The sequence below is a fragment of the Micropterus dolomieu genome, linkage group LG04 (assembly GCF_021292245.1).
Source record: "Micropterus dolomieu isolate WLL.071019.BEF.003 ecotype Adirondacks linkage group LG04, ASM2129224v1, whole genome shotgun sequence".
NCBI lineage: Eukaryota > Metazoa > Chordata > Actinopteri > Centrarchiformes > Centrarchidae > Micropterus > Micropterus dolomieu.
In genome coordinates, this window is record NC_060153.1 from 28776653 (window position 1) to 28791359 (window position 14707).

Sequence of the window (14707 nt, forward strand, 5' to 3'; positions counted from 1 at the left end):
AGAAAACAATGGGTGTAAATTGTGGAGCATCTACACTGATATGGCACATTTTTGACATCAGGTTATGTATTTTACAGGCAGGGTAACAATGTTAAGTCAGTTTCTTTTGCTTCGTGAGTAAACGAGCTAAATTATTTTTTTTTCTGAGAAGTCTTGACGATGCACATCAGCACCTTCAAGATAAAGCTATGTAGTTAAAACCCCATTTAGCTATTATGACACCTTTCTCTTTTCATGTGAATGGAAAGACTGTTCTTGGAGAGAAATATGTTTATGCCGTCATATCATTAAGTGAGAGCAGCAGCTGCAGTGACAGTTGAGGGCGATGAGCACCAGCGTCGAGGCAAGCTGTAATGAGGAGAGGGTGGGGGTGCAATTCTGGAAGATTCTGCAGGAATCTTCCGAGTGGACCCCATTTCAGTCGTTTATTGTGGGGACTGTTTCTGTGCTAGCTGGTTAGCCTTCCCAGGCAAAGCCACTACGCAACGTTACACACTGTGGCGGGGACTAACGGGTTTAGGGTGAGTGTTCTGGCCATCGCTTACCATGCTTGCATGTCATCATTAAAATCTACGGGAATTTGTATATGTCTAGCTGTGTTGCTTTTGACGTTGCATGCTAATACTACCTCTGTATCTCCTTTAGGTAGCTAAGCTAGCCGTTAGCCTGCTGGTTATTCAGACCGTCTAACGTAAAGCTAACCACATAGCGGTGCTATCAAACATTTAGGTTACTGTAATAACATTATAATTACAGTTAAAGTCGCGCACGCTGACTACCGCTCTATTTATTGACGACGTCTGCTTCAGTCTTGCTAACCTAGCTATGAAGAAAGAACACATTACTGTAGCTGCTTTACGTTAGCATGTAGCTTGCCAGCTAAGCTCCGGCTCCTTCATTGGATCCCGCAGAGATGTAGCGCTGAAAAGTCAGTTCTAGCGTCAACTACTTGAGCTATTTCACCTGTTATATAGTCACAGTTCCTTTGCGTTTAATGCTACCAACACACACTGGCTGTCGGTGATACTATTTATTTTGCTAACATGCAATAGCTTGCGAAATATATCCAACAGTCTTTCCAAACTGTCACAGTGTTCATGTGCACATCGATGCTAGCCAGCGTTAGCCAGCCCTGTTTTCTGACATTCATCGTCGGTATCTCTTTGTTTTTTGTGGTATGTGTGAACCACCCTGTGAATATAGTCAACCTCATCAATATGATATAACATGACATCCTACTCTAAAATGTGTTTATTACAGAGCCAATGACTGGAATACACTGAAAACGTTACCTACTGCAAAGATGTCAAGTAAGGAACTGGGAGTGTTTCAGCTAATTGTGATACAAGTTCTCTGTAACGTTAGGTGATGATAACAAAATGCATAGCGGTAATCAAAGACATCAGACCTGCTGTTTCCATAAATCCACGTGAAGGGATAAAACTATAACACTGCAATAAAACGTATATTCATTTATTAAAAGATAATTCCAGCGATAGAGGTCTAGTGTGTTATGGAGGGTTTTATTTTACGTAGAAGTAATTTTTATTAACTGGCAAATAGTTGGGGTTAGTTAACTTAGAGGATTATTTCATTTGGACCTTTTTCTTTCATAACAGAGAGACCATCCTATGCCCCTCCTCCTCCCCCTGCCCCTGCAACTGTAAGTATTCCTAACTAAGTGTAGTACCAAATATCATCTGGGTATCCCAAGTTAAGATGATGTTGCTGTTAGGAGACTTTTTCTTTAGAACAGTTTATGCTTAATCAAAACATATTTTTCTAAGAAGTGCTGATACACTGCTTCTGAAAAGATTCACTTATAGCTCCAGCATGAATGCAATGGTTCTTATTTTGCATTTTCCCAGCATTTTTCATTGGTTCCTTTCATGTTTTTTTGTTTTTTTTGTCTTTGGGCTTTCCCCCTCCTTCTTTTATGTCATTTCTCATTCGTATTTCTGTCTCATTTGTTCCCATCAGCAAATGCCCAACACTACTGGGTTTGTGGGGTACAACCCATACAGCCACCTGGCCTACAACAACTACAGACTGGGAGGGAGCCAAAGCAGCAACAGTCGGGTAACGGTATGAATATTAACAGAGAAAATATGCTGACCAAAAATATCAGGCAGGCAGAAATTAAACTCTGTAACCGTTCCCTTCCAGTTAAGTTTCACACCAAACAGTCAGCTGTCTTAGTCAAAGGAAGATACTGCAGAAGCCCCCTGCAAGCATCAATAGCATTGGAGCCTTTTGTTCAGAGAAAATGAGATTAGATGTATTTTAGCATTTCCACTGTTAAAAGAGCAGATGCGGGGGAATAGGCAGTGTGAGAAGCCTAACTCATTACATTACTGAGACTGAATCTGAAATGTGTGTCATTCCAAGCTCCCTCTTCTGCCTCCATCACAGTGCAGACTGGCTAAGAGTCCATCTGTGTGTATTCAAATACCACCTGCCTTTCAAAGTCTGCATTTCTGACAGCCACGCTAAGTAACCCATGCCATCAGTGTTGCCATGGCATTACAGACTCGCTGCTCGGCATGGCTCTGGCTGCTGAGCAGTAATTTAGTCGCTGCATGCAAGCTGTGGTTGGCTGACTCTGATAATGGCATTATGGGCAAATCTCAGCTTAAGTGAGATTTTTGTATTTTTTTTCACAGTCAGCTATTCCATTGTACTCTGTGGGGTTCCTAACTTGTGTATGGCCTCAAACTGACATTAATTAAATCAAGTTAATTGAAATGATAAGAAATTAAGTTGATGCATATTATATTTGATTCCAAGTCTCATTTTTTAAAAATAATTTAATGTCAAATTACATAATCGTGCACCTGCATGTAGTTTCACAAGCTGTACTCAGCCTAGCTTAGTGAGGGTGTTTAAATCGGTGCCTATCACTCAACAGCTACCATGCCTTAAGGTGACTCTTTTTGTTTGTTTACCAGAATTCTTCTGGAATAAATATCCCAAAGCCACCCAAACCACCGGATAAGCCATTGATGCCATATATGAGATATAGTCGTAAGGTAAGTACACAGTATGTAACTGCTGCCTTTTGCATCATGATGTTGTCCGCTGGAAGGCAGGGATGCTTTGCTTTAAGATATATAAGCTCAGAGTAAGATGTACTGTGTTTATGGAGGTAGGACAAATTAAGCCAGGATTTAGCTAGGATTGTCTACATTACATAGTGGGATTTATGAATTTGGAGATGGAGCTTTAAAGCACACGGCCTCCTCTGGTTTGTGACCTCTCTGCAAAGAGATAACCACTTATAGCCCCTCCAACCCAACCCAACCCCACACCCATGTCTGGTTCTCATCACCAGGTTTGGGATCAAGTAAAAGCCTCCAATCCTGATCTGAAGCTATGGGAAATTGGGAAGATAATCGGTGGCATGTGGAGGGACCTCACTGATGAGGAGAAACAGGATTATTTGAATGACTACGAAGCAGAGAAGGTTGGTTGTTTTACAAGGGATGTTGATGGGTTTTTTTTACTGATGGGTGACCAGTAGATATGTGTCTCCAACAGTTGTGGTCCCTCCAGTCATGTCTTCCTTTCTAACAGTCCTGAGTAAACCTCTTTCTTTATCTTGACGTAGTTGGTTGAAACGAGGGTCCACATGTTGTGTCTGCTTGCCTTCTCTGTTTCCTCGTCATTCCTGTCATCTTTTCCATCATAGATTGAATATAATGAGAGCATGAAGGCCTATCACAACTCGCCGGCCTACTTGGCCTATGTCAATGCAAAAAGCCGGGCTGAGGCAGCTCTAGAAGAGGAGAGCCGCCAGAGGCAGTCCAGACTGGACAAGGGCGAGCCTTACATGAGTATTCAGCCAGCGGAGGATCCAGATGGTAAGGCCACTCAGCTAAATGCTTTGTCTCCCAAGGTTTAGAGCACTATGACAGGGCTGTAATTACTGGAACACGACCACACAGAGTTGCCAGTCTGCATACCCAGAGACTGTTATCTTTTCCCCTCCTTCTTCACTGCTACAACCATCCACACATTTTTGGTAATACTAACTTTCAAATGCCATTTCTGCATTGAAGCTGCAAAATGGAACAATATTTGTTTCTGTTTTGCACAACTGTTTACATTTTGTTGGTATTCTTGGCATTGGTTTGGACATAATTGCAAAATTTACATTCTTTTCTCTGTTGTTTTAAAGACCGATGCCACACACATGACACACAAGCCAGAAGAAGACGTTTGAGTTACACCCACCTCAAGGAAATGATGCTTGTCTGAGGTCTGGCTGGGTCGCAATAGAAGATGATGATGTACAGGAAAACTACAGATAAAAACCAATTGCTATTTAGAAACACCCAGACCCAAAAATGTCAGAGCTGGTATCTCAGAGGGTTATGTACTCAACAGACTGCACGTATGTCAACGATTAAGTAAGATTTAGCTCTCTTGGTGGCTACATGTTCAGAGATTGTGCTTTAGTAATAAGTACAGTCTTAAAGAAAATATACTCTAAGCTGCTGCCACCTGTTAAACGTAAATGGCCTGTATAGCGCCTTTCTAGTCTTTTCGACCACTGCTTTTACCATTCACACACATTCATACACTGGTGGAACAGCCACCAGGGGCAATCCGAGGTTCAGTATCTTGCCCAAGCACACTTCTACATGCAGCCTGGAGGAGCCGAGGATTGAACCGCTGATCTTCCGCTTAGCGGGCAACCCGCTCTATCTCCTGAGCCATAGTCACCCCTCTTCTGTTCTCAACAGCATCAAAACAGCTCACAGAGATAAAGCGCCTGCTGCAGACAGAAAGCAAAGGATCTAAAATGCATTTGGGAGAAGTCTGTATGGTGGTTAAATCTAATTATAAATTCAACAGGCAGTGAGGAACTTTTGTCTCCCCCCTCTGGCAGTGAGAGTAATTACACAAACACTGTCGATGCGTGATGTATACCTACAGGTGAGCTCGCCTCAGGCTCCTGTTCAGAAATAGTTACAAAAATAGAGACGTTTCCACAGTCCAAGGCAAAAATACATTATTTAGGCCGAGTAAATGTAATAGCTACAAATATTTTTACAACCTGTCCAAGAGCAGTAACACGAGACCATGTCAGCCCTCAGTACTCTCCAATGAGGAAAAGCTAAACCAATGTTTATCCGTATTCGTCCTCGCTATCAGTCCCTTTCTTCTTTTTTTTTACAGTAAAACACCCAAGTTTTTTCTTATCTGGAGCATCAGAAACCTTTCTTGGATGCTCCTTAGGTTTTTTCCACCATAGGCTCTGCCCTACTCCTAGTTGCTGTAGCTACTCCATCGCTAGCTATGGTGTCTCCAGACCCATATAGGTCTCCAATGGACCTTTTTATTACACCCCCTCTGGCAAACCAATTAGTGCTAGTTGACGTAAAACACATGTGCACCAGTGCAGGAATGTAACCACAGACACCAGATTTAAAAACTCTGGTATATTGTGATTAACCTGCCGGTGATAGGCTTGATCAGCATTGTGTGAACTTCTTTGGCTAGGGCTTGAATGTAGCAGACACTCATTTATATGAGTGTCCTGCACTTCAGCTTTAAGTTTTATATTTGTTAAACATTTTTCACGGGTGCAATGTACTCGGGACAATATTCAGCATTCAGGAGGTGCCAGCGTTTGACTTAAAATATGTCACGCAACACATCCTGAAACAACATTAATCACAGAGAGGGTTAGTGTTGTGCTGATAGGTAAAGTTGCTTTTCCACATATTAATCACACTGAATTCTACTAAATTTGAACTTAAGTGAAGCTTAATTTTCTCACACACTACCTTCAGAGTGTCTCCCTCAACTGTTTCCTGTTGTGGTGTCGGACCACCTACGTGAGCACCTTTTGAAACTTTCAACATGGCAGTGCTCTCTGGAAAGTTTCAAATGTGCACACATGTCTGCACAGCAGCAGCAAGTTCAGGTGATCACACTATGAGCTCTTGTAGCATCACACAGAGGTTTAGCAAAGTTTTGCCACAACAAAGCCAAAAGGGAGTGGCACGTAGTGTAGAACTGGCAAATGGAAATATAAAATGGGAACCAACTGGTAAACTGCAGATTGAGAAAAGAATCGCTTCATTTCTAAAAGCTGTATTGTTAAATGTATTTGTTAATCCGGCTCTATATTTATCTTGTAAAATAAATAAATAAATAAATCCAGTATACAGATGGATTACTCATCCATTCTTTAAATGTCCAAACTAATTGCAATCAATTCATTGCTTAATAATAATGAACTTTGTAATAATTTGACACGATCTTGTAGAGCCTCCATAACATGTCACATGTTTCTACACCAACACTTCACTTTTTCACTGCTGTCATTTACAGAACTTATGTTGAAAAGTAACACAAACATTATTTTTATTTGTCAAAAACTTATTGTTTGGATGCTGACCTGGATTGGTTCTTGAATTCTACTGAAAATCTCTTGAGTGACCTGAGGATAGCTGTATACCATCTAAAGCCTGAGCAAAGGAGAATGGGACAGAATCCTCAAATAGAAATGCTCCAAAATGATGGTTTTCAAATTCTGGCAGATCCAAAGCTGAATGAAGCAAAAATAAATACATCCAATAAACATGATCCCCCTGGACTTAATGCTTTATCACCAGAGAGTGTGGAAAAAGTAACTAGGGATGATTATTGTCTTAAAACATTAGATAAACTGTGTTTGGATTTTACCTTCCTGCACCATTATCCTGTATTTAAAGGAGTGTACATTTAAGACAAAGAAGAACATTTGCTGACAAATGAAAATTGTTGATTACATTCTTGAAACTTCTGTCCACATATAGTGGGTTATAATTAACTGTTTGTCCCATTGCTTTGCTTAAGGATGTATTATGACATAATGGCCTATACTTAACTCTAACTCTGTATAAATATTGAGCAATATCCTCCTTATGTTTATAGTGTCTTGATTGTGTCATTTTGTGCCATAGTTTGCCGAAGATGGTGACTGTGTATCCCATCTCTGCTGCTTTTTCTGTGTGTTATATATATGTCATAACAACTCAGATGTTTTTCATGTCTTCAGATTACGACGACGGGTTTTCTATAAAGCACTCAGCTGCGTCTCGTTTCCAACGCAACCACCGCCTGATCAGCGAGATCCTTAGCGAGAGCGTAGTACCAGATGTGCGGTCAGTTGTTACCACGGCTCGCATGCAAGTCCTCAAACGCCAGGTCCAGTCTTTGATGGTGCACCAGGTATGATCAAGTTGTGGTCTTCTAATGTTCACATAATACTGACATTGAGCAGACAGCTTTGGTTTTTATGGGTTAATAACTGTGGTGCCTGTGTGTCTTGTGTCACAGAGAAAGTTGGAGGCAGAATTGCTTCAGATTGAAGACCGCCACCAGGACAAGAAAAGAAAATTCATCGAAGCCACAGAGTCGTTCACAAATGAGCTCAAAAGGGTACGGCATCTTTTACATGGAGCTCAGTCATTGCTTACTTGCACGCGAGCCTTATTTTTGCATGTTTAACTGTACAGTGTTCAGCTCTGGTTATGTGCCAGTCTACGTTTGCCTTACAGCCACCAGCTGCTGCTAACTCCATCCACATGTTCTGGCAATCATATAGCTGTCAGCGTTAACAATTTGTAGCCCCCATAACAAAAACTGTTGTTCTGAAATGGTGCACTGTCCACTGTTCTCAACAGGCGGCGCCATTTATCCTTTACAGAGCTTCTTACAGCATCCATTCACTTCAAGAATGATCATATGCTGATACATTGTTAAGTAGTTAAGAACAGAACAATCTGCTCATTCAGTTACATTATTTAGTTACATAAAGTAAATGTCACTTTGTGTCCAACATCCACATGCATGTTCACGAGTGCAGCGATTGTTTTCACCTTTCTACACTGAATGCTTCATTTCTGTACTTTTAAGTTGTGCTGTATGAAGGTGGAAGTGGACATGGAGAAGATTTCTGCAGAGATTGCTGCAGCAGAAGAAGCAGCGCGCAAACGGGTGGCAGAAAGAGAGAAGGATGCGGGAGACCGAGGTGCAAGAGAGGCCCCCACCTGTGTCTTAGCAGAAGAAGAAAAACATATTTGTGCAACACATGGCAGCAAGTCCCAGCAAAACTCTCTCAGTGAAAGCAGCAACAAGGAAGGCGAGGATACAGAATCCAACACCACAGATACACCAGGTGAGCAACACTGGCCTTTATTTCTGGCTTTGGGACTGGATCTGGCTCTTTTTTTTTTTTTTCTGGAAATTTTTTTTCTTTCTTTAAATCAGGGAAGCCAAAGGCCTCAGAGGTGCTTGAGGCTCATCCAGGCAGTGAGGAGGGGGCATCAGAGGACAAGGAGAGCGTGCCCGAGGGAGCCATGGAGGAGGGAACCAGCGACAGTAACACAGGCTCAGAGACCGCCTCTGCTCAGGCAGAAGATGCCCCGGCTGAGCCATCAGAGGGCCCCAGCAAAGCAAGAGCAGCCCACTGAGTCCAGCACGACCGTCTGTGATGACTGGCTGTCATTACGTCTGGCCTGACATCATCCTCAGATAACATATATTGCACAGTATCATCTCAGATTGTCAAAGCATATAAACAGTTCAGAGGGGCTCATTGTTTAACAAGCCTGAAGCAAAGCTGATGCTCTAGAGGAGTTTGTAAACACCACGGCTCACAGACATGCGCTGAATTCAAATAAATGACAAATGCAAAACACTTGAAGCCGACAAGCAATGGTCCTGTCTAAAACCAACGGCTTCTAAGTGCGCCACATAAGCCCATGTGAAAGCACTATATATAGGCCTCATTGCCATTTGGAAGAACCCATACAGGCCCTCCTTAGCACATATCGATACATATCTCTAGCACTATGTATGACAGAGCCCAGATGAAAAAAGCTGTCACATGAAACAAACATTGTTCAGTGTTATATTTAACGTTGTCCTTTTGTATTGTAGTGTCATTGTTGCTTTTATTGTTATTTTTGCATGTATTTTTGCAATTTTTCAAAATAAGTTGGTACACTTGTGAAGAGTGGAGCTGGTTGACCAATATTTGTTTACTCTCTGTATCAGTATTACAGTGACGGTATTGTCTCAGGAGTTTGTAGTCATTAGTAGAAGTTATTTTTGTTATTTATTATCAGCATTTTTATTATACTTGTGTATTGGTTGTCTTGGGCCCGGCCCAGTTCAGTCCATATGTATATCACATGATCATCAATGCTGTACAATGCTCGACTACCAGTGTTCTCAAGTTTGCTAGCTGTCAATCAAATCAAAAGCAGTACGCTTAGAACATTTGTGTTATGATCAATATTGCAATTTTCAGCAGAAGACTTTTAAATGTACCGTAATTGTGCACACAGTGTAACGAGGTTTGCTTAAACATGGATTTTCATGTCGTAAAACAGCTTGAACAGTCATAAACATGCAGTCTTAAAATGAATTTCCTTTTGCATATTTATACCAATAAAATTTTCTACCCTAAACAACTTCTCACTTAAATTGTTTTCCAAAGTGTTATATCACTATCTTTTAGTATAAAACAAAATGTACATTTACAGTAAAAACATGCATCATTTAAAATGCATGAGATTGCTTTCAATAGTATACTACAGAACCTTCTTCTTTGATAACATCTCATTAATGTGAGGTGCATAAATGATCAAAAACTAGTACGCTGTATATTGTTACTTGTATCACAAACATCCATTGCTGCATGTAGGGTGCTTGCATATAAAGCACATTTGTCCTTTGCACAGTACAGGTAAGGGAAGTGGGTAAGATGTGAGGGAATTGTTCTGATTTCCTGTTTTCAGTGAGTGCAAAAGTACCAATCCTCCTGAGGGTTCAGTTGCGCATGTAACAAATTAGAACAGAGCAGAATTAGTGCCTAAAGAAATTATTTAAACCTGACAAATAGGAGGTTTAGTGGGATGTTCTATATGATTTCAGCCTGTCATGAGAAGGTGTAATCATCAGATTTAGTAGTGCTTTACTTTAAATGTGAAAGATGTCCCACTGCAAGACAATTTGCCACTATGTTCCGTGCGGTTAGCACTGCCTCTAGTGAAAGCTAGAAAACCACAACCGCAGAGATACAGGTGTGCAGAAGCCTGTAGAGATCTTGTGAGTTAGTGGGTAAAAGTGTACTGTTGCAAAGCTTAATCTGCTGTCCATTACAACAGCTGTCTCACCAACATTAATATTTTACTAAATGCTGTATACTATGTGTTGACTTAATAATTCCTCTTGTGAGCAAAAAAAATAACAGAACTGCATGTGAGCTGCTGGAGGCATGGGGGAATTTAAAAAAAGTGTCTGATTAACTGGGTTAATGCATACAGTTCAGCTCCTTCTCAGGTAGTCACCTTTCGTGGAAACATGAGTTTGTGGTTAGTCGTGTTAGTTGGGCTAAAACTGATAAAACCCACACAACTCCACAAATAACAACAAAAAAAAATAGCTCTGTCTTAATACATGAGTTGTGTGTATGTTTTTATTTGGCTAAATTTTACTGAACTGTTTTGAACATTTTGAACATTTTGGTGATTAGTGATTAGATGATTAGTATGTTTATGACACTGACCCTAAACCCAGACAGATAATAAAGCGTATCCATATTATTTTTTATTGTCAAAGTGTCCTGATATATTATATTTAATTACATCTGATGATAGACGCCACTACAGTTTGGACTGATCTAATCTTCATATTTCAATAGTAATAGTACTTTGTAGTGACATTAATTGAAAAAATGCTATTTATTTGAAAAAAAAGTTTTATTGATATTTTTGTTGGACTGTGGTTTTCAGTTTTCTCACATGATTTGAGGGCTGAGGGGAAAAAAGTTTTTGTACGGGAGTTTTTGTTTCAGTTCAGCAAGGGGAAACCACCATCAAACAGACACTCAACTCATCTGTGTTTAGTGGCTTTGTCTAAAGCGTGCTACTCTCACAGTCGACATGACTTCTGTCAGCGGTGAGTACGTTATCAGAGATTAACTATGATTCTTAAAAGGATGTTGTATGAGTTGTGGTGAATAAATGGATGTAAAAAAGCCATCGAAATAATCCAAGGAAGGTTAAAATCAAGGGCTGAACTGAAGAAGCCCCTTGGACGGAGGAGAAACGTCTTCAAGTATCTTCAGCCACATCTAACGGCCCTTGATTTTAACCTATCTCGGATAACTATGAGCTGAATGACTGAGAATCTTCACAGACATCGAATTGCTCATGTTTAAATGATTCAGAGTTAGCAATGTCAAAAGCAAATTTGATAAAAGTGTCAAAGATTTCAGATCAGATTTTGGGGCTGGATGGACTTTTCTGGTATCAAATGAATCAGTGACAGGTATTCTGTCTACCCGGGAGTGATGACAGCATGTAGCCTGTTCAGTAACCTACAACTAACGTGGTTGTGCATGTGTAAGATGACTGAAAGCGTTGTCAATGCCGCAACTGTTTCCCCCTCTTTAAAATCTGCTTTTTGAAGAGCAGATTGATTGAAAGCCACAACCTGGCAACACAGATTTTTTTGGTGTTGATTTACACATGTACGTGTAAATTTATTTTATTTTTTATTTCAACTTTATTAAACATTGACCATGCATAATATACATTAACTTCAAACTTCACTTGAAATCTGATGCATTACACAGAGATATAGTTAAACCGCAAATTTTCCATCCCCAGTCTCTAGGCAGATGAGCATTTAAACACACAGTACACTACAAGCAACAAAATATTTCCTAAAAACAGTTAGAACTGTGCGTCTGTAGTCAATCGTTCGCCATCATTATTTGGGAGTAGCCCGAATTTTCTTCTTAATCTTACAGCGAAACAGAGATTAGAGACATTTTTCCTTTCAGACTGTGCACTGTTTTACTTTGATACTTTTATTAATGAAATCCCATCCCTTTTCTACCAACACACAAATAGAAGTTGTATTAATATCAGATTATCTGAATAACTGCAGTCTGTGCTGAAGTTTAACAAATAACCTTTAACAGTATGACAGTCAATGGCTGGGTACTTTATGACTACTATACTACCAAGTCCTTTTTTAAAATGAGCTGGCTGCACATGGGGCACCTACCTTCTAACAATAAGCATTGGAAGGTCACCAGTAATCTGAAAAACATTCAACATATGCCTAGAAGGCTAGCATTTAAAGGGGAACCCCACCACTTTTCCACATAAATGTCAGTTAACTAGTAATTCTTCTGTGGCTCTGTAGGAAATAACCCTAATAATGTCAATAGATTTTGTCAGTTTCAGCTTAGAGACTGCACATTTATAACAGAAAGGTTAAGTTACAAACTGGGGTTATGAAGTTTGAAAGACATGTACCAGGAAGACAGGGTCTAATATAAATATGCTATTGGTTGCGTTATGGGAAGTGTAGGGTGCAGCTTTTTTGGAGTTTTACGCACTAGGGTGTAAAATTCAGGATATTTCAGCTTCTTGCTTTTTCAGTTTTAACCCCTCTTTGGTTAATCTGTCTCTTGTGAGTTCTTTAACTTTGCAGAATTGTAGTAAATCACGGTACCTCTATCTGATCATTCTATTACTCTCATTACATGTGATCATTGTCTAAAATTGATTATTATTACTATTATTATTAATTATTATTATTATTATTATTATTATTATTATTATTATTTGTTTTTCAGATATCCTGAAGCTGCTGCCAGCTGGGCTGATATGGTCCATACAATTTAAGGTAAGAAAAACACAAGAAGTACAGCAGCTCTTACTATCAAGTTGAAAGATAACAGGATGTTACCACGCTTATAGCTATTTGTGTCCAGAAGCGCAAATGGCAGGTAACTAACTATAACCATCCCCTCACATGCACAACATCTTTCAAGGAAGTGGTTGGTAACCTTAAAGTACATAAATAAGTCAAACATGTCAGGTGCAGTGAAAAGCAGGTGGCATGCCTTACTTTACTTGTTACTTGCTTATAATTGATCATTAAATTCATCTTTGTACGCAGTCTTGCTTGTCTCTGCATGAAGACAATTCAACCGCCATGCCCAACTACACGGATTATAACTATAGTCTGGATTACGACGACATTCCTCAGCTCTGTGCGAAAGATTCCAACCGCCAGTTCCGCCTCTGGTTCATGCCGACCTTCTACTCCATCATCTGCCTCTTGGGGCTCGCAGGGAACATACTGGTCATCCTCACCTTCTTCTACTTTAAGCGTCTCAAGACCATGACGGATGTGTACCTGCTCAACCTGTCCTTTGCCGATCTGCTCTTTGCTCTTTCGCTCCCCTTCTGGGCTGCCAACTCCACGGCAGAGTGGGTGCTGGGCCTGGCGTTGTGCAAAGCAATGCACACTATTTATAAGGTCAGCTTCTACAGCAGCATGTTCCTTCTCTCTTTCATTAGTGTGGACCGCTACTTCGCCGTCGCCAAGGCCGTCTCCGCTCACCGCCACCGCTCCCAAGCAATGTTTCTCAGCAAGGTGTCATCAGCTCTCATCTGGGTGATGGCACTGATGTTCTCCATACCAGAAATGAGCTACACCACTATCAATAACAACACCTGCACCCCTTACTCCAGCACTTCTGACCCGCTCCGCGTCAGAGTCCAGGCGAGCCAGATAGTTTTGGCGTTTGCCCTCCCGCTCCTGGTCATGAGCTTCTGTTACAGCAGCATTGTCCAGACCCTGTGCCAGGCTCGTAACTTTGAGCGCAATAAAGCAATCAAGGTGATTCTGGCCGTGGTAGCTGTCTTCCTGGTCTGCCAAGTCCCTTATAACCTGGTCCTATTTTGGACCACAGTTCTTGCTGCTAAAGGAGGAACCGAAAACTGCAACTATGAGAACCTTCTCCTTTATGCCACCGATGTCACCCAGTGTGTGGCCTTCCTGAGGTGCTGCCTGAACCCCTTCGTCTATGCCTTTATCGGTGTCAAGTTTCGTCATGACCTCCTGAAGCTGCTGAAGGACTTGGGTTGCATGAGCCAGGAGAGGTTCTTCAGGTACACCTGCGGCAGGAGGAGGAGCTCAGCGGCCAACGACACCGAGACCACCACCACATTCTCTCCTTAAAGCTGCTTCAGGATGGACAACAGCCTATTCACACCCGCAGACCACACAGTGGACTGTTGAACATTAGTGTCTGAAAATCAAAAATATATTTTACATGTACATATCAGAAGTAATCATATACATTTACATGCATTCGGGTGGTGATGGCGCAATGGATAAGACTATGCCTTTGGTGGGAGAGACCCGCGTTCAATCCCCCACTATGACCCACCCACCCGCCAATGTGGCCTTGAGCAAGACTCTTAACCCTTTGTTGCTCCAGAGGCATGCGACCTCTGACATATATAGCAATTGTAAGTCGCTTTGGATAAAAGCGTCAGCTAAAATGAAATTTTTTTACAGTTTTTGTCTCTTTGTTCATGTTTATTCTCTCCAGTACAGAAGGCTTTGTTTTTGTTTTTTGATTTTGCTGCCGTGTACAGTATTTCATGAAATTAACAGTGTTTTTTACAGTGCTGTCACTCAACCATTTGAAAAGCAAGAAATCATGTACATTAAACTATCTGTACAAACCACATCTTTAAACCGTTTTATTTTCTTTTTTTCTGTATTGTAAGACATTTGCGATTTTGTAAGATAATTAAATACGACTAAATTCACTGAAACAATAATTCAGTTGTCCTAATTACTACATTAGCATTAAGACAACAGAATGAAT

At 40.8% G+C, this 14707-nt stretch overlaps 3 protein-coding genes across 12 annotated transcripts in view; 2 read left to right on the top strand and 1 right to left on the bottom strand.

Moving 5' to 3' along the window:
- Positions 1-1013, bottom strand: part of LOC123969371 (zinc finger protein Aiolos-like) — a 30480-nt gene extending 29467 nt beyond the window's left edge. For 3 of the 5 annotated variants that reach the window (XM_046046712.1, XM_046046714.1, XM_046046710.1), the window contains exon 1: positions 860-1013. The gene's annotated coding sequence lies outside the window, so the exon portion shown is untranslated. Of the gene's footprint in view, positions 1-545; positions 683-859 lie in introns of those variants that run through there. The other 2 variants (XM_046046715.1, XM_046046713.1) reach the window with 2 other exon arrangements.
- Positions 237-9470, top strand: LOC123969377 (SWI/SNF-related matrix-associated actin-dependent regulator of chromatin subfamily E member 1-like). Of its 6 annotated transcripts, none has more exons than XM_046046727.1 (11): positions 241-521; positions 1261-1310; positions 1620-1663; positions 1981-2079; positions 2949-3029; positions 3332-3463; positions 3689-3860; positions 7052-7224; positions 7333-7434; positions 7912-8173; positions 8266-9470. In XM_046046727.1, the coding sequence occupies exons 2-11, from the start codon at positions 1304-1306 to the stop codon at positions 8466-8468; spliced, it is 1275 nt and encodes a 424-aa protein (XP_045902683.1). In that variant the 5' UTR covers positions 241-521; positions 1261-1303; the 3' UTR covers positions 8469-9470. The 6 variants fall into 6 exon arrangements, with proteins under 6 accessions (XP_045902685.1, XP_045902684.1, XP_045902683.1 ...); XM_046046723.1 differs by having other exon boundaries at positions 242-521; positions 1981-2085; XM_046046725.1 differs by lacking the exon at positions 241-521 and adding an exon at positions 911-928 and having other exon boundaries at positions 1981-2085.
- A 1415-nt stretch (positions 9471-10885) lies between these two features.
- Positions 10886-14573, top strand: ccr7 (chemokine (C-C motif) receptor 7). The gene is made up of 3 exons (XM_046046736.1): positions 10886-10962; positions 12656-12705; positions 12982-14573. Exons 1-3 carry the CDS (start codon positions 10947-10949, stop codon positions 14047-14049), a joined length of 1134 nt encoding a protein of 377 aa, XP_045902692.1. The 5' UTR covers positions 10886-10946; the 3' UTR covers positions 14050-14573.
- The last annotated feature ends 134 nt before the right edge of the window (positions 14574-14707 follow it).

What these genes read in the sequence shown, in the direction of transcription:
- LOC123969377 (XM_046046723.1), top strand. An exon ending in ATATGAGATATAGTCGTAAG is followed by an intron (nt 3,030 to 3,331) that starts GTAAGTACACAG and finishes TCTCATCACCAG; the next exon opens with GTTTGGGATCAAGTAAAAGC. An exon ending in GCCAGCGGAGGATCCAGATG is followed by an intron (nt 3,861 to 7,051) that starts GTAAGGCCACTC and finishes TCATGTCTTCAG; the next exon opens with ATTACGACGACGGGTTTTCT.
- ccr7 (XM_046046736.1), top strand. An exon ending in TATGGTCCATACAATTTAAG is followed by an intron (nt 12,706 to 12,981) that starts GTAAGAAAAACA and finishes CTTTGTACGCAG; the next exon opens with TCTTGCTTGTCTCTGCATGA.